Here is a 20,147-nt window from a genome sequence, read left to right on the forward strand (position 1 = left end):
CTAATCTCTACTCAAAAGCTGGACAGTGTCATTTTCTCCTTAACATGTGCATTTTATTCTTTAAAGGACAACAAACTCTGAAGTCATTAGTATTGCTGCCATTTTACAGATGAAGTAACTGGGTTCAAGGGTTTTGGTGTTATGTTCGAGGACTCACGGCTAATAAATTGAAGATCCCCATTCATCTGGAAGTCCATTTAGAGTCTACTCATTTCTAAAGACTATAATTTTCCCAGTAAACCAACAAGCACACTTGTCCATCAAAAATGTCCTGTGCCATTTGGGAGACACAAAAAACAAAGTACCCATCTCTGTCCTCATACCATTGCTGCCATTACATTACCCAGGATGCAGTGGATAGTCAGCATCTGCATGGCTTGCAGGAAAATTCAGTTGAGGGTGTATGTGTAGGTACGTTTAATAAGTCCTCCCTGATTGTTTCTTATTTAAATAGTCCTATCCATATTTCCTTCTCCTTACATTGAAACTTCCTACTGAGCAATTGTATAGGTCTAAAGAATCTATGCCTAAAATGTGAAAACATAAGAAGAAGGTTAATGAAAGCAGTGAGAAAACTTTTGATTTCTTTTAGGATGTTGCCTGTGATCTTTTAGATTCACTTTCCCATTTAGTGCCTCAGCACCTGAGAGCCTGCTGATTTGTATGACTGTCCTAATGACCAATGACATGAATTACCGAAAACCTAATTAGGCCTTTTGAGCCTAATTAAAGAGAGCCTAGGTTAAAGAGACTCTGACATCTGGTGAGGAATGTGGTGTCAGCAGAATATCTAGCCTGAATATAATTCCTAATGTGGGGAAAGGTATTGGCATGTAATTATGTGGGCATACAGAGAGAGCAATTATAAGAACCTGTCTTGAATGCTGAACTTTCAGAACAATGAAAAAGGACAAATACAGACCAGAGCCAGACAGAACACATAATGTGTCCCATCTGCCAAGAGACTTGTATATGATTTATATAGTTAAGAAAGATCTCCAAATAGCTACCTGGCATTACTACAAACAATTCTTACATGTTGATGCCAAAGTACATGTAATAGCATATAGAGGATCTAGGGGGCTCTGGGTAGTGAATGCTGGTCCCAGGAAGCTCAGGAAAGAGGAAAACATTTCAAAAGCACAGAAGTCTAATTGTCACAGCTCTAATAAAATGTGTCTGATTTTTTGTAGAAAGACTGTTCTTGATATTATCCTGACCTAATAAACCAACAGGGAAACTCAGTTGCCCCTGAAGAGGTGTACCAGTTAGCTCGGGTTGCCTAAAAACAATATCAAAACTCAGTGGCTTAAAACAATATTCATTTATTATTGTAGCCCTTGTGCCTGTGGATCCTCTGACTGACAGCTGACATAGATCGGACTTGATGGCAGCCCAATGTATGTAGATTGATATAGATTTGATCTTGGTTGGGTTTGCTGGTGTGGCTGTTGGTTGGCCAGGAGCCCTGCTCTAGCCTGGGCTTATCCGAAGCATCTTACTTGGTGCAGATCTGCTCTGTGGATCCTCAACCTCCTCCTGGCCTTAACAGGCTTGCCTGAACTTGTCCCTCTAACAGCAATGACAGAACAATGACAGTATAAGAGGGCAAGAAGAAACAAGGTAGGCCACTTGAGGCCTAGACTCCCAACTATAAATCTGTCTCTTCCACATGATTTTATTGGCTAAAGCAAATCATGTGGCTGAACCTAATGTCAAGGGGTAAAAAGATATGGTCCGACATTTTGTGGGGAAAACTGCAAAGACACATGCAAAGGGTATGGAGACAGGTAAGGAGAGAGAATTAGGACATCTAATGCAACAAGTAGATCACAAAAGATACAGGACCAGGGTGTTTTTTTTGTTTTTTGCAAAAACATTTAACTTTAGGAAGCATCTTCCGAAATACAGAGTGGGATGGAAGGAGAGGGCCCATACTGTGGTTATAGTGACTTCTAAGAAGAAAATATAAGCCAAGGACAACAGACTGTGTGAACTGTGACTGACATGCTTCATCACACAAAGTCATCTTTGAGCAAAAGCTCAGTTAACTGTAATTACAGATATAGGTGCTTTAAGTCGGGAAACTTAAGCTCATTCGGGGAACCAAATCATAAGTGGACAACTCCCTGTGCTCATCCAACTTTCCAAACTTTTCGCTGCTCCGGTCTGGTCTTTCATTTCTAGATTGGGATGTAAACTATTTTGGTAAAACTCATTTGACTTTGCTCCCAACCACTGGTTTACCAAATGCTTGGAAAAGTCACTTTAAAGGAGAAATCGGGAAGCAGATTTCCCAACCCCCAACCTGTACCCACATGCATAACCTACTTCCAACAGTAAGAGTGGGGCACAATGGAGCTGAACCAGCAAAAAGTGCCTCCCCGGCAGTTCCTCTTCAGTGCAATGCCAAGAATCACTGGGCAATGGTGCTGAAGGGATTCATGTAAATTTCACTCTTTCTATTTTGCAGAAATCCCACAAAGACAACAGCATTCATACTGATAAATCCGTACAACTCTCTAAATTGAACACTGCATACATTGCATTACCATCAGGACAACAAAAAATATAATGAATCCTGTGGTGATAACCATGAAGTACATATTTGATATTTTAACTTTATTACATTTAAGAAAAATTAAACCCAAAAGAATGAGAGTGAGGCGCCTGGGTGGTTCAGCCGGTTAAGCAAATGTATACAGCTGTCCTACTCTTAATTTTGGCTCAGGTCATGATCCCAGGGTTATGAGATCGAGCCCTGTGTCCTGCAGGGCTCTGTGCTCAGTGGGGAGTCTCCTGGAGATTCTCTCTTTCCCTCTCCTTCTGTCCCTCCCCCGCAAAAAAAACCCTGAAAAAGTAACAATGACACTGCAGGGAACTATTTAATTGTATTTCTCTGAAAACAAATTATTAGTTAGGAACATGGGATAAGGTCTATCTGTTGTTTTGTGGTGTTGCCAATGTGACCAAAAACCCATCATCTTTTAAACAGCTTATATGCAACAGTTATGTAGGAAAAACAAAGCTCTCTAAATTAAGAAAAGTTACAAAAGATTACTCCTGTAAATGAACCTGCAAATGTTTTTAAAAATAATCTTTCCTCTTGGAATCTGATTCTACAATAGATAATGTCTATTTGCCTCTCAATACAAAGACTATTTTAAAGCTTTTGGTGCACAATGCTAATAAATCTAAGAACAAGGAACTTAGTGTTATTGCCAACAACGTAGAAGCCCAAATTTTCTGGGTAAACTGAGTTTTTAGTAACAGTTCAGCATCCAAGGAATGACTCTTATACTTAGACATAAACTTTTCCTTAACAGAAATATTCTATTTCCTTAATGAGCCATTCCAAGGAGAGTGCTGTGAATCAATTTCCAAGCAGTAACTACATCTTATTTCACTAATAATGTGGTTTTCTTACTGATGAGAATTCAAAGAAATGTATACAGCTGCCCAAATTTTAACTATTATTTCTGTGGAAATGAACATCTCAGGTGGTATATGAATCAAACCATCAATTTAAACTGCTAACTGAAGCTCAATTTATCCTAACTTACCTGGGAGAAAATAATCAGAAAAAAAAATTTATAGGAAAAGTTGAGATTTCATTTTTATTATCTCACAAATAGTCCAAATTGAATTGCTGCCAGCTTCTCATGGCACATTGTATCAAATGCTGTACTTTCTGGAGACCACAGCCTCTGCTCTCTGATAATGCAAGTTTTCCCAAAGAATCTAATAATTTATTTTGAGCTTCTATGATGTTGAGACCATCATTTATTTCTTTGTAGTATAGAGTTTATACAATTAGGCTCACTCATACAAATTTCATTGCAACTATTGAGTCCAGTATGTGCTATCGTACCTGTTTGCTACACTTATGAGCGCCTGTCATCAAATATCATGACTATTTTAACTGCATAGCTGCTATTTGGAAAACATTTTGTAGTCCTTCAGAAATTCCTTTTCTGATAAGCAAATTCTATGTCCTCCCTTCCAGCAAAATGGTATAAAGGAGCCCACAAGGCGTGTGGTGTGTGCGTGTGCGTGCACGCTCGCACACACATACACCTACATATGTAACTGACAACTTTTCTCTCACTCAGCTGCATGGCCATCACAAGGTGGAACCTTTTCCAGAGCTAGCTAATAAAAAGGGACAAGATAGATAACTTGAGAATGGAATCTGCTTTTGGAGCTGTGTGCATGTGTGTTCATTCTCCAATGAGTATTTGTGCATTTGAGGAGCATTTATAAGGAAAAATGAGAGAACAGATTTGGGGAAGAAAAGTAAATTGGATTATAATAAGGATAATGACTAGGTGAAGACAGCATGCTTGGGAAAAATGAGCTCCTTTTCTGACTTCGTATTTCTCAAATACAGTGTGTTTTTAAAATACTTTTTATGAGGAGCGCCTGGGTGACTCAGTCGGTCAAGCATCTGCCTTTGGCTCAGGTCATGATCTCAGTGTCCTGGGATCGTCTCACCTCGGGCTAACTGCTCAGCGGGGAGTCGGCTTCTCCCTCTCCCTCTGCCCCTGCTCCCTGCTAGTGCTCTCTCTCTCTCTCAAATAAATACATATTACTCTACATATGAATGACATTAGTTACTTAAGCGGATCAAGTAGGTTATTTAATATAAATCTATCTTTTGGGTAGCCTCCCCAAGCACAGATAGATGTTTGTTCTTATAATAGAGATAATAAACAATATGGTGAATAGAACTTGGACTTGAGCGTAGGTCCTGCTTCAATCACCTCCTGTGCCTGTGATTGTAGATAAAGCGATTTACATTGTCTTCATCTGTAAAATGGAGATAGTGCCTCCTGAGGCAGGATGTTGAGTGGATTCAAGGGAAACCATGTAAATAAGACATCAACTCAGCGCCTATCCCACCCTAGGTATTTAGTGCATGACAGAAATATGTGTATGCTTAAAAATGTAGTGGGACATATATATCACATGTGTATGTGCAATGTATGCCATAACACTTTAAAACATACATGCTTTAAACAGACACGTAATTATGTCTAATAAAACATCCAATCATCCAAATACAGTTGAAAAATATAATATTGGCCTATTATATGATCTGAACATCTTAGAATAATTCTTTAAAGATGATATAACCCTTTCGTGTGTCAGTTACTATTTCCCAATTTTGCATCTTAGGAAAAGGATTTATCAAAGAAGTTTGGGGACTCTAGTAGACTAGGACGAGTGTAGCCCCTAGAATCAGGTCAGGTTTAATATCCAACTTATCTACTTAGAAGCTAAATGTATTTGAGAGTTATGGAACCTCTCTAAACTTTAGTTTTCAGCTATTAAATGGGGAATATTTAATACTATTTACAAATATTAAGGATTAAATAAGATAATGTAGGGATGGCCCTAGCACAGAGTATTGGCTGAATAAAGATTAATCTCTTCCTCTGAGGTATACGCAGCTGGCTTTATCTTACTTTGAAAGGAAAGCATTTCTAAGTTCATGCCTAGGTAATTCCAAAGGGCAAGCTGAATGGTGTGTTAATGGTGGAAGTGAAGACATAGGAGAGTGTCCTCTTAATTAAGTTTCTAAGACAGCCACATGGGACACCCACAGTAAGTACGGTCCTATTATTGAAGATGGAGACACACACATCACGGAACCAATCACTGTTGAAATCTAGGACTAGATAAGGTGGTCTGACTGACATAATAGGAAGGCACAGGCGATTTTATTTTGCCGCATTCCCTGTGGCTATGGAGAGTCACAATGAGTTTTGTCCCCTCTTTAATAAAGACAACTACTTTCTACACATAGATGGCCTAGTTTAGACAAGAAGAAGACAGCTGTGAGAGAGATGTGAAGACATATTTCATTTTTATTATCTTTTAGGCATAGACGGGTAGGTTAATCCATTTCCACATTACAGTTCCTATAATCACAGATAGGAAGTGAAACTTCAACTGGCAAAACCTGTCTCCTGTTGCCAAAGAGTTAAATTGGAGAGATGCAGCCTCAGAAGTTGAGGGTTGTGCATTATCTTCCTTCCCAGCCTCGCTGTGCATATGGCTGCCATTACACAAACCGCTTTTTAATCCAGGCATTGATTCAATAGTAATAATGCTGTCCCCTTTTTCCCCGGCCAACTTTCCGCTTTCCGTCCAGAGCTCTGAGTTTTGAAGGTTCTGCTCTCTAGGTTCGGACAGCTGTTTTTGGACTTAGTTAACTATAGCAAGTGGAAGCCAAGAAATAATGGTGGTATTACCCTCTCTATTGTGACGTTGCTTCTTTCTGTAAATATATCTTAGGAGTTAGACTTTGAATCTTTGATCTCCCACACCAAAAGAAAAAAGAAAAAAAATATTTATAGGGAAGTAATTTCATTTTAGTGTTCATGGTTTATTGTGGAAAGCAGGTGTTTAAAAATTTTAGAATTTCTTTAACAAAATTCTAAAGAGAAAAGAAAAAAAAAAGAAATCACAGTATTTACAGAGATAACAGAATGGCTGAGCCATGCAAAACAAATAACTTTGGTTTCTCCCCTTTCACTTTGGTTTAAATATTGACCAAGATTCAATTTTTTTCCTGCCAAATAAAACTTCAATAAATCAAAGTTTAGAGGCAAAATAACATATTTTCTTTTTCCCCATAATATTTTATACAGCATTGAGTCTAATAGGATATTTTATGTATTTAATCCATACCAATGCACTACAGGAAGCTTTTATTAAACTGAGTCACTACTGCTCAGAACAATAAACAGTTTACTAAATGTACAATAACATGTGTTTCTAAATAATGCAGAAGTGGCAAAATATTATTCCCAATCTCCTTCTGACTTTATTTTCTATTTATTTTTCATTGCTTTCATAATTTTGTATTCCATCAGCCTAAAAAACAAACACCAGTTTTCCTTTTCCTCCTAAAGAATACAGTTCTTTACCTGGAACTCCGATGTTCATTTTTTTTTTTTCCCTATAAAGTTATGTAAATCCTGGGACAAAAATGGCTGTGCAGGGTTCTCCCAGAAACCAGGCTTCTGCTTGAAAGAGCAAAGTTTAAAAGTCTAGTCACAAGTAGCTATTGTCCCTTATCCAGCCTACTTCAAAAAATTTCCAATTTATACTACCACCCTAAAAAGTTCCTCAAGCATAAAACATGTTTATAAAGTTACAAATTTGAATGTAACTAAAGATACATAGACATTTTATTATTACACTTTCATGTACTGCTTGATAAATTATGTACCAGTTAAAAACACTAAATTATCTCAAGGTGCATTCAATATCTGTAGCGTAGTTAACAAAAACACACACGAAAAAAATATATATTCTATATTCTGTGGAAAATAACACAGCTTTGATAATGACCACTGTTAAAAATCTCCAATTCTGACTGATATCTTTTTTAAAGGAAATAGGTATAATTTTAAGGCAGTGGATAACCCAAAGGATTTAACACCAATTTTTAATTACAGTGATTTACATTGTGATCTATGAAAATGGGAATGTTATCCGTGATTTTTCCAAACTGTCTCTCACACATTGTTTTTTTTTTCCTTTTGACAGAAAATAATTTATTAGCAGGTGTCTTTAAAGGTAAGTGCTACCCAAATTCTGTGTTACGGCTTGTTTGGGAATAGGCAAAATTGTCAGTTTGGGAGTACCATTATTATGTACGTGTGTCCATATGCATGTGTGATTTACTTCTGAGAGTCAGCTGGTGCTGCATGCACAGAATCAATTCATCTGCTGCTTATCGATCTGACTCTCTGCCTTCCCCTCCCTTGTGATAAAAAATCACAGTTTTTTAATAGAGCAATGTGTGCGTCCCCAGTCTTCACAAGCTGCCACCTTTGGGATTTAGGTGCTTGCGAGAAAATTTGGGGGCATTACTGATAGCAATCAGAATCAGAAATGTACCTGCTCAGATTACCCATATAAACAATTGAAATAAAAACATTACATTATACATCAGATTAACAGCAACTCCCAGAACAAAGCTTACAGTGTATAAAAATAGCTACGTAAAAAATTTACATAAAAGGCAAACCAAAAAGAAATCCTCAGTGCAGACATTTACAGAAAAAAAAAAATCAAACCAAACACAATATATGACCTATTACCATGGCTGCCAAAACTTGTTTTTGTTTGTAATTTCATTTCATTGTTTTACTTGAGATAATTCTCTAAAATCCTGTGACAGCTTGGTAGAATGAACTGCTTAATACTTGAACCATGAATTGCTGTCAATGTCTTTGTATATGTATTAAATACAATCCACGTTCATGCTTCAATTGGTCTATATAGTTTTTTTTCCTCTGAAATGATGAAAAAAAAGCACAATTTAGTAAGTTACCATAGAAATCATTTTTCACCATCAACAGATCCTTTGTACTAAAAGTGATAGGAATTACTTTATAGGGGCCTTTCATAAAACTCCATTGTCCCTGAACCCATCTGTAGTCCCAGGCATTTTTGCGGCCCTTCTACAAATAATTTTTTGCAACTGTTGAGAGTCTTTATTTTTATGAAAATTGTTTAATTGATATGAAGATTAGAGGGTTTTTCAGGAAAATATTTCATTCTGTAGGTTTTGTCTTTAAGCTAAATTTTTCTTTGAGAATTCACTCTAATTCTGAAGAAAACAGAAGGCAAAATCTATGTTTAAAAGGATTGAGGAATGAACTCTACAGAAGCAGAAAAAAAAAAATCAGGTGGGGATGCTGCCTACTTGGCTTCCAATGGACAGCAGGTTGGGGGGAAGGAACTGAATTCTTACTTCTTTCACCCTATCCATTTGAGGTCCTGGTTTTCAGATTTTAAAAATGTCTTATTTCAATTATTCTATTTTTCTTTCCTGTGTGCATCCTTCCAATTATAATTCTTTCCCATGCTTCCTCCCTTGGGTGACCCACTCAAATTGTGACTTGTGCTTTATTTATAATGAACCAAAGTTTTACTGTGGTTGTTGGGCATTTTTACATCAGATGAGCAAGCTACAGCAATGGTTATTCTCAAGGACACACAAAATCATTTGTCCTAAATGGCTTCTCTTTTTGGCTGGCTCAAGAGAACATAAATAAAAATGAAAAGCTCAAATTCCCAGTGGCAATACCATGGAAGACTTCTTTTTGAGATTGTCTTTAAAAATCACACTCATATAGCTATTATATATAAATATAAGCTATAAATGTAACATTGACATATACATTATACACACATACATATATGTGCACATGTAGATACATATATGTCCACACACACACACACACAATATACATACTATCTGCAAAGGTGTTTATGGATCTACACGAATTTGTTAAGGCTTTTCACGAAAATAGTTTGGGAAGTGGCTGCATATATGTGTGGACACTTGTAAGTATTAAATCCCTATATTAAAATTTTTATATTTAAAAGTCATTCTCATAATTGCTTTTTAAAATAAATCTGAAGTAATAGAATCAGCTCTCATCCAAGCAAAATATCAATTTATAAAATTAAGCTTCTTTGCACTCAGCAAAATTTTTGGCATTAGAATACAAAATGCTAACTGAATGTTACAATCTCAAAATTGACTTTAATTATTCAGAGGATAGTGGTTATTTTTTAGAGGATGGGGAGACCATTGAGACTCCATTCTTCTGAGAACACCTTTCTGAGTTACCAAAGTGTCCTCTGGAGGAACTCTCCTCCTGTTTGAAAGCTGCAGTTCTGTAGCGACTTAATGTCAAGGCTCTCCCTCTCCTCTCCTGGGATATGTCACACTTGCCTGGGAATTATTTCTAGAAACCTCATACCGCCTACCCACCTGGACAACAATTAGAATAGTTTCTCTCTTAGGCTTCTGTTTTGTGATTGTTTTCTTCTAACTTTTTGTTTTCCTCCAGATTACCAAGGTCCTTGTTTACGTGTTTTGATGCAGTCCTGTAAGAAAAATAAATATCATCATGTTGACACATGCGTGTTTAACTTTTTTTCTTCTTAATTTTAGGGTTCACATTAATGTATCTTTGAAAAGCAAACGTTTTACATCTAATACAGGCAAACCACGGTGGCGAACAATTCCACAGCGGTGAGTCTTGATTGGTAACAGAGCACATTCCAGTGCAGTTACCTTGGTAGTGGAGTTGCATTAAATATATAGTAGGAGAAAAAGCAATCGATTATTTTGAACACAGACTATACATACTTAGTTGCATCATGTTTTTGGCTGGGTTACTTTTCTCTCCACTTTCTGGGAAGTAATTATCATTTAATAATCAAAATTTTCCTTTTTGGTAAAAACTTGCTATAAAATTTTTCCAAGGGAGTTTTATTAGGGTGTTTCCCTTTTAGCATTCCCTATTATGCATCCAGATTGAGCGAATGCCCTGTATCTTGGTTTATCAATTGTTTTATCAAATAAAGATTATTTATTTATTTATTTATTTATTTATTTATTTATTTATTTAACACACAGAGAGACAGACTGAGAGCCAACACAAGCAGGGGGAAAGGCAAAGGGAGAGGGAGAAGCAGGCTCCCCGTGGAGCAGGGAGCCCAAAGTGAGACTCGATCCCAGCACCTGAGCCGAAGGCAGACACTTAACTGACTGAGCCACACAGGTGCCCCTGTTTATCAAACAAATCAAAAGCAAGTTTAGAAAGGGACCCAAGTCTATGACAACGTTGGCAGTAGAAGCTAGAACAGCTCTAACATGGTGGTTCTCAAATCGTGGTCCTAGACCGGCAGTATCAGTACCCCCTGGGAACTGAACATAAGTGCAAATTCTGAGGCCCTGCCATAGAACAATGAAAAGAAAAACTCTGGGAAGAGGACCAGCAGTCTGATAAACAAGACCTCCTGGTGGCTCTGGTGCATGCTACAGTTTGAGAACCGGTGCCCAAGTGGCTTCCATGGTTACCCACATGACTGGGTTCTATCCTTTAAGAGCTGAAATCAGGTTTTCATAAGCACACAGCTGAATTCCTTGGTTTTGGGATGACTCGGGAGAAATCATAACTGTATTTCAAAAAGTATACCATTGGGGTGTCTGGATGGCACTCTGGGTTAAGTGTCTGACTCTTGGTTTTGGCTCAGGTCAGGATCTCATGGGTCGTGAGATCGAGCCCCAGGTTTGGCTCTGCACTCACTGCAGTCTACTTCAGATTCTCTCTCCCTCTCTCTCTGCCCCTCCTGCTCATGCTCTCTCTCTCTATAAAATAAACAAATAAATCTAAAAAAAAAAGTGTACCATTTCCTCCCTTCCTTTCTTCCCTTCCTGAACTCCCTCCCTCCCTCCCTGTTATAAGCATATCAGTGGAACTGCCGTGATATGGTACTTCAAATTACTGCATATAATTCCTAGTAATATTTCTATTTTTAAGAAAAAAAAATATATATCCAGATGTGTTAAAGGAAGCTGAGGAGAAAACTCCATTTTTCCCCTAAAAGTATTTTTATTATTTTTTTCATTTTTTTACTAATTTCCCCCCTAGAAGTATTTCTAGTATTGAAATAGAATTCCTTAACTCGTTTGCTAAGAATTACAACTTTACTAGAAAGAGATATGTAATGATATATGATATATGTACAAGTGAGATAAAGACATATGGCTCATTTAAACTGGGACATTCATTATATTTAGCACGTTTAATTTAATTTGTGATTTAAAAATTCTTAGTTTAGCTTAAACTACAGCCTTCTAAGTCCATTCATAAGGCAGGAGAGCAAGCTCAAACTCTGCCAACATGACTAAGTGCTAAAATATGTAATAGAATTTTACAAGAGACATTTAAAAATGTAAATAAGACATGTAAGTTTGATTCTATGTCTTGACTTACATCATATTATCACATAAATATTTTCCATTTTGCAGTAAAATGGTACATCATGGTGAATGACAACTTCCTTACCATATGTATTTTCTAGGCAAATGGAAGAATGAAGTAGATGGCCTCATTCTCTCTCTCTCATCTATTTTATATATAAAATATTTAATAAAATATATATAAAATAAGTTTATATATAAAGTATAAGATACATATGCTGTCTACATTATATACATCACAGATAATTTGAGGTTTAGTCTCTTTGGCTAACAAATTACTTAACTGATAACATAAAGTTTTAGTAATCTCAACAGTAAAATGGAGGGATGGTGAATTAGGATGATCTCTAAGGAATTTTTATAGAGCTTGAACTTTCTATTAATCTGTGAATCATTTTCTTTTTAAAATAAATCTATGAATCCTTTTAAAAATGGTTTTGTCTGGGGCGCCTGGGTGGCACAGTTGGTTAAGTGTCCCACTCTTGGTTTCAGCTCAGATTGTGATCTCAGGGTTATGAGATCGAGCCCTGCGTTGGGCTCCATGCTCAGCGTGGAGCCTGCTTAAGATTCTCTTTCCCTCTCTGCCCCTCCCCACCATGCTCACAAGCATTGTCTCACTCTCTCTCAAATAAATAAATCTTTAAATAAAATTAAAATGGTTTGATTGAAGACTAACATCCATACAAGGTAATGTATCCATCATAGCATACAATCCAGTGAATTTTCAAAAACTGGATGCTTGAATGTAACCAGTACCCAGCTCTAAAAACAGAAGAGTTGCAGACCCAGAAGTCCCATTATGCTCCCTTCCAGTCACTACCACCTCTCCACTGGTTACCACAATCCTGAATTATCACAGAAAGCTTTACCTGTCCTTGTAATTTGTATATAAATGAAATCATACCACATGTATTCATTCCTGTCTGCTTTTTATTTAAACTCAAACTAATGTTTGTGACATTCACAGATAATGTTGATTATAGCTATAGGTTGTTTATTCTCATTGCTACAGAGCTTATGATTGGGTGAATACATGATGATTTATTTATTTATTTTACTGGTGATGAGCATTCTTGCTTTTTGCAGTATATTACTTATACATAAGTTAGATCTTCTGTGTGTGCCCCACATGTTTCTTGTGCTCTTATGTGCCCTATCTATTCTTTTTTCCTTTCTGCCCTTCAATCTAGGTATCTTCTATTGATCTCTATTCCAGTTTACTTCTCTTGGGTTGTGCTGTGCCCAATCTGCTTTTATTTTTTTAAAGATTTTATTTATTTATCTGAGAGAGAGAGAGAGTGAGCACTAGTGGGTAGAGGGGCAGAAGGAGAGGGAGAAGCAGACTCCTGGCTGAACATGGAGCCCAAGGTGGGGCTCAATCCCAGGACCCTGAGATCTGACCTGAGCCAAAATCAGGAGTCAGCCACTTAACCAACTGCAGCCTGCCAATCTGCTTTTAAATTCACCCAACAAAGGCTTATTTTCTAATACTGTATTTTTCTGGTCTAAATGTCAATTTGATTTAAAAATATTTAAAAATACATTTTAATTCTCTTTTCCATCCATCTCCTTTGACCATCTTTTCTTCCACGTTCAATATATTATCTATAGTTACTTCAATGTCCTTGTCTATTTATTAACTACAGTGTCCAAATCATGCATGGATCTGCTTGTCTACTTTTTTTCTTGATTATTGATTGTATTTTCTTGACTCTTTGCACAGTTAGTCCTTTTCATTTTCCTTGACACCATCTATATAAATGAACTGTAGCACCTCCACACAATGTTATTGTCCATCAGGTAAGGTTTCTCTTTTCCTTTGTTAAGCAAACAGGCTGAGGGGCCGATGACTCCAGTTCAGTCTAGGCTTGAGCTAGGTTAAGAGGCTCAGTTGCAGTTTTGGTTTACCTTTGGTTTACCCCTATTCCTAAGGCATGTCCCTCTTAGTCTTCTGATTAAGATACCGGCATGTCTCCCTTTCTTCAGCCCTTAAACACAAATCTAGCTCTTCCTTTGGAGACTCTCCACCCAGATCTCTAGCCATCTGTCCCATGACACTTCAAGATGTAGCCAATCTCTTTCGTCTCCTTGACTTCAGTGTAAACTCTTTGAGAATAAACACACAGCACATAATATACTGACTGAATACAGTAGGAAACCAAAGGACATTTCTTTTACTGAATTGAATTAACCAACCTCATTACAGCTCATATGTATTTCCTTCCACTGTTCCTTATGTTATTAGTGTTCACCAATATAAAGTCCATACAGACCCAGCTACTTTTTTACAGAAGGTAAAATAGAGAGAATACTATGTTGAAATGACAGTACTTGAGTGATTCCTTATTCCAGTAATTTCAAATAAAACTAAATAAAATTATATATATAAACACATACCTTGATTCTTCTAATAGCTTCTAACTATATGGTCTAATAAATACTAACAACCATAATTTCTATAAATCAGTAAGCTATTGTGGTAATCAGGGAAAGCCACATGAATCACAAAGCCTCTTCTCTCCTTTCTTTCCCTTTCCTTTTATTCTCCTTGCCTTCTCTCATCTCTCTGATTTTTCCTCCATCCCTTGTCTCTAGACTTCTCCTTTCACTATTATCTCCCTCTTGCTCTTTTTCTTTCAAACTCATTTCATTAACCATTATTCTTTTGCCTTTAATGAAAACTCCAACTTGTTTGTATGTCACTAGAAAGAGTGACATATAAAAGAGTCAATGTTCTGTAGGCATAGTCTAAAAACGAAAATTTTTTTAATTTAAAAATTAAGCAATGTGGGGCGCCTGGGTGGCTCAGTCGGTTAAGCGGCTGCCTTCGGCTCGGGTCGTGATCCCGGAGTCCCGGGATCGAGCCCCACATCGGGCTCCCTGCTCAGTGGGGAGCCTGCTTCTCCCTCTCCCTCTGCCTGCCTCTCTGCCTACTTGTTCTCTCTCTCTGTCAAATAAATAAATAAAACCTTAAAAAAAAATTTAGCAATGTAATAAATCAATTCTGCAATTTTTTTTCAGCTTTCTTTGACCCACATGGGAAGAAAGAAGTTAAGGTTGAGGACATGGTGATTTCACAACTTTGAAATAAAGTATGGACTATTAGAAGCTCTGGTAGCATTAATGATTAAAAAAAAACCACTTGTTAATCTTTACATTTATAACAATTATAAACTCTCAGAAAAATAAAGAATAAACTATTTGTACTTGAGGGTGACAAAAAGAAAGTAGAAACTGAAGGAAATTTGACCCTTATACTGGGTGAGCTCTATTTTTATATAACTTCTCTTCTGAAGTCACTTCGCAGCTGGGAGACATAATATAACTAGAACAAACGCTGAAAATAAAGGGGAAAGAAAATCTCAGAAAGAAGAGAGACCCAGAGTGGTGAAAACCCCAAACATGTATGTAAACCACAATAAACCCCTTGGATGATCCCTAAACTGTGTGTGTGGAGGGGAGAAATCTCGCTTAGCCAAGCAGAAAGCAACAGCTGGGAAGCTTAAAAATGTGACATAGACTTTAGATACTACCTACACAGGGAAACATAGTTTGGAGTTGAATCTCACCAAACCAAAAATCCTTGGCAAACATATCGATCTTTCACAGAAAAGCCAAGCAAAGACTATGTGTTGAGTCTCTATTCAATCAGGACAGACATGCCATATAAAATGTAGATGTCACCTTCACAAAATCAAGGAAATCAGCCAGAAGTTTAATTGTCTGCTAGGAAAAATGGTCCATATTCTTTAGAAGAATACAATGGGACATGGAATCTCTACAACATATCACCTCAAAAAGACTAATATATAATAATAATATAAAAAGTTACCATACATATGAAGAATAGAAAAATGTAACACAAAGTCCAGAGAATGTCCATGGATGACACACAGACTTTGGGAATAGCAGGGAAGAACTTCCAATCAGTTATTGTTTTACATATTCAATGACATAAAGATGAATGTGGTGACAATGAAAGAACAGAAATCTCAGTGCAAAAAATGTAAACAAAAATAATTCTACACTTAAAACTACAATATTGCAAATGAACAATTCACTGAATTGTCTTATCATCAGATTGGAGGTAACAGAAGAAAGCCTCAGTGAACTTGAAGACAAAAAAACCCCCATAAATTATACATTTTGAAAAACAGAGAGAAAGATGACAGGGAAAAAAAGATCCTCAGTGAACTGAACAGTCTAATGTCTGTGTAATTGGAGTCCCAGTAGAAGCAAAAGACAATGGGGCAGAAAATATATTTGAAGAAACAATGAAAAATATTCCCAGAGTTGTTCATGTCCATTAACTTGGAGATCCAAAATGCTCAGCAATCCTGGAGGAGGAATGATACAAAGAAAAACACACCTAAGCATATCATAATCAAACTAACTGAAAGCAAATATAAAGAGAAGGACTTGAAAATAGCCACAGAAAATTTGTGCAGAGGAACAATGACACGAATTACTGCTGACTGTTTCATCAGGAAAAAATGCATTTCCTGATGAAAAAAAAGACATTTAAAATATCTTTAAAAGGCTGAAAGAAAAATATCTCAATCTAGAATGTTTTTTATTAAGTTCAGTTAGCCAACATATAGTACATCATTAGTTTTTGATGTAGTGTTCAATGATTCATTAGTTGTGGAAGGAGCCAAGATGTCCTTCAATAGACAAATGGATAAAGAAGATGTGGTTCATATATACAATGGAATATTACTCAGCCATCAAAAAGGATGAATACCCAGCATTTGCATCGACATGGATAGAACTGGAGGGGATTATGCTAAGTGAAATAAGTCAAGCAAAGAAAAACTGAATGGGAACCCAGAATTTTATATTCAGTAAAAAGACCTTTTGAATAAAGGCAATAAAGACATATTAAATTACATGAAGGAAAACTGCAAAAAATCATCACAAGCAGACCTGTGCTAAAAGAAGTATTAAAGGAAGTTCTTTGGTTGAAGGGAAATGACACTACATGGAAACCCAGATGTATAAGAAAGAATGAATGCAAATTATATGTGTGGAAAAAAATATGAGTACCATTTAAAACAATTTTTTATAAAGACAACCAATCATTTAATGCGAAATATACAGCATTATAAAAGACCCTTGAAACATTATAATTTCAGGGACACCTGGGTGGCTCAGTCCATTAAGCGTCTGCCTTCAGCTTAGGTCAAGATCCCAGGGTCCTGGGATGGAGCCCCGCGTCGGGCTCCCTGCTCAGTGGGGAGCCTGCTTCTCCCTCCGTCCCCCCACCTGCTTGTGCTCTCTCTCTCTGACAAATAAATAAATAAAATCTTTAAAAAAAAAACCATTATAATTTCATTTAACTGTCTCCATCCTTTTTGCTATTGCTGTCATATCCATTACAACTGCATATACTACAAACCACACACTATAATTATGTGAAGGAGGTTAAATACATTTATAATGTTTCAAGGGTTCTAGATTATTACATGAGTAGATTGTTGTAAATTAAGAGCTCTTATTGTAATTCCTACAGCAACCACAATAAAAGAATATAAAGAGGTAGAGTTAAAAGGCCATTAGAGAAATTAAAATGTAATACTAAAACTTATTTGAATAACTCAAAAGAAAGCAGGAAAGAGGAAGAGAGAACAACTAGAAAACAAATAGTGAGATGGTGGTCTTAAATGTAATTATATCAACACTTAAGTCAAGTGTAGCTTGGCTAAATCCTCCAATTAAAAGGGAGTTTGTCAGACTATACTAGCAAGCAGAATAATTAAATGCTACATTCCAGGGGTTAAATTTTTTTTCTAGAAGGTCCCGATAGTAAATATTTTGGGCTGGCAGGCCATATGGTTTGTGTTCCAACTCTTCAACACCGGCCTTATAGTATGAAACAACACAACAGTATGTAAAGAAATGAGCATGGCTGTGCTACCATAAAACTTTATTTACAAAATCAGGCAGCAGCCTGAGAGTCATAGTTTGATCAACCTTACTGTATATGAGATGTACTTTAAGTAATACAGAGATAGAAAATTGAAAATAAAAGGAGAGAAAAAATACACATGTAAACAGCATTTGAAAGCACTATAGCTATATTAATATCAGGCAATGTAAAATTCAACACAAGGAACATTACAGCAATAATGAGAGTTATAAGAGGTGCAATACCTAAGGAAGTCATAACAATTTTAAGTGTATCATTAGTGAAAACATAAAGCAAAAATGGACCGAATTAAAGGGAGAAATAAATAGACAAATACACAGTCTTATTTAGAGAATGTAATATGCCTGTTTCAGAAGCTGATAGAATTTATGGGCCAAAATCCCATATGCACAATCATAATGAAGTAACTAGTGCTGAGCTAGCTCCAGTACTGGAAGTGTATGCTTATTACCCTCTTACATGTGAAGTGATTTCATGTAATTTGAAAAAAATCTGTAAGGATAAGAAGATATAAACAAACTATTACCTACCTTAATCTGGCATAGAACTATAGAACACTGTAGCCATCAACCACCAGGTATTTTTTTATTCAAGCGCCCATCTAGCACCACCAGGTAACACAGCATGGTTGCATGGTAGGCCAAAAAGAATAGATCTCCATGCATTTCAAAAGACTAAAAGCTTGCATAAGCTTAACAAAACAGAAGTTAATGAGAAATGTTTGGAATTTAACAAACTTTGGAGTTATATGGCTCCAAAGAAACCACGAAGGAAATCCGGAAACATTTTGAGCTAAATGAAGATGAAAACACAATATCCTGAAATTTGTGGAATGCAACTAACACAACGCCGAGAATGAAATTCATGGTTTAAATGCTTGTGTTACGAAAGAAGAAAGACTAGTATCAGTTATCTAAATTTTTAATTCACTTTATGAAATTAGAAAAAGAAGAGAAAGTTGAACTCCAACTGGAAGAGAGAGAATAGTAATCCTAAGAGAAAAAAGAATTAAAATTGAAAATAAGCAATAGAAATGAAAACAAAACAAATAAGAAAGTTATTTGAAATTATTAAGAAAATTGATTAATTCTCTAAAAAGACTGAGCATGATAAGGGAACAAAATACAAATTAACAATATTAGAAAAGAAAGTGTTACCACTACAGAATCGGAATTCTATGGGTAACTTTTCTTTTTGCAAAAATGTCAACAACTTAAATGAAATGGACATTTAATATTCAATAATCAATATAATTTATCAGAATAAAGAATATAAGAAAACAGTATGATTTTTTTTTGTACAAATAATGTAGATGTAATGAGATGTAGAAAGAGCATTTGAGAAAATTAAACAGTAATTTGTGATAGAAACTTAGTAATCTAGGAATGTTTTTAAAAATTCCTTTAATCTGTTAAAGGACATTGTGTAGTAAGGAATTTGGCCTTGCCCCAAGAGAGGTTTGAGCTTTGTCCTCAGTTCCTAGGAGATAATCTCTAAGTAGTTAGAATACCCTGAATGCTAAGAGTGGCTTTCTTTTCCTGGTGGGTCTCTTCAATCACACCTTACTGCTTGTGCTGAGAAGATGTCTTAGGATAGGTCCATCAACACCCAATGGCCTTAGGGTGCGGCTGGCCACACCTGAAAGAGCAACTATATGGTTTAGAGCTTTAAATCATGTGAATCAGCCTGATTTCTAAGGTAGGGTGAGGCTGGAAATTGAGTTTAACCATATGGACAAGCAGTCAATCAGTAATGCCTGTATAACGAAGCCCCAGTAAAAACTCTGGACAGCAAAATCTTAAGTGCGTTTCTCAGACGGGCGATACTCCCTGCTTTTGCCACACATCAATGCCAGTAGAGTAACATGTCCCGGAAGATAAAGGGAGCTTCATATTTGGAATTCTCCCAGACTCTGCCCTATACTTTTTTTCCTTGGCCAATATCCATTACTCGTAACGAACATAAGTGAGAGTATATTAGATTCCAGTAAACTCTGTATTTCTAGCAATTGATCAAACCTGAGCGTAGTTTTGGGAAACCCTCAATTTGAATTGGTATCAGAAGTGAGGGTGTTCTTATGTGAACTCTTTCTCTAACTTTGTATTTGGACCCTACCTTGCATCTGGGGTCAGAAGTCTTGGGCAGACTGGGCAGTTGGAAGGATTGTACCTTAGCTTCACAGTTTGGCTAACTTTGGATAGGCATATATGAAAAATACAGAGCCAATATCATACATAATTGCAAATATTGAACAGTTCCCTCCTTAAGATTAGAAACGGAAGGATTTCAACAGTTCTATTCAACATTGTATTGGAGGTCTCTATGAGTGCAATAAAGAAAGAAAAAGAAATATAAAAAGCATACAGAAGGGAAAGGAAGAAGTAAAATTATCTCTATTTTCAGATGAAATGATTG

General features: G+C 36.4%; 1 protein-coding gene across 4 annotated transcripts in view; it reads right to left on the reverse strand.

Annotated features, from left to right (window-relative positions):
- Window positions 1-5,852: 5,852 nt before the first annotated feature.
- Window positions 5,853-20,147, reverse strand: part of ALCAM (activated leukocyte cell adhesion molecule) — a 217,034-nt gene continuing 202,739 nt past the window's right edge. For all 4 annotated transcript variants that reach the window (XM_035000240.1, XM_035000239.1, XM_035000238.1 and 1 more), the window contains 2 exons: window positions 9,803-9,918; window positions 5,853-8,312 (listed from right to left, as the gene is read on the reverse strand). In XM_035000240.1, coding sequence (XP_034856131.1) covers window positions 9,831-9,918 — 88 coding nt within the window. In that variant the 3' untranslated portion in view covers window positions 5,853-8,312; window positions 9,803-9,830. The remainder of the gene's footprint in view (window positions 8,313-9,802; window positions 9,919-20,147) is intronic.

The sequence above is a fragment of the Mirounga leonina genome, unplaced genomic scaffold, assembly GCF_011800145.1.
Source record: "Mirounga leonina isolate KUSES-001 unplaced genomic scaffold, KU_Mleo_1.0 Mir_115, whole genome shotgun sequence".
In the NCBI taxonomy this organism is placed as follows: domain Eukaryota; kingdom Metazoa; phylum Chordata; class Mammalia; order Carnivora; family Phocidae; genus Mirounga; species Mirounga leonina.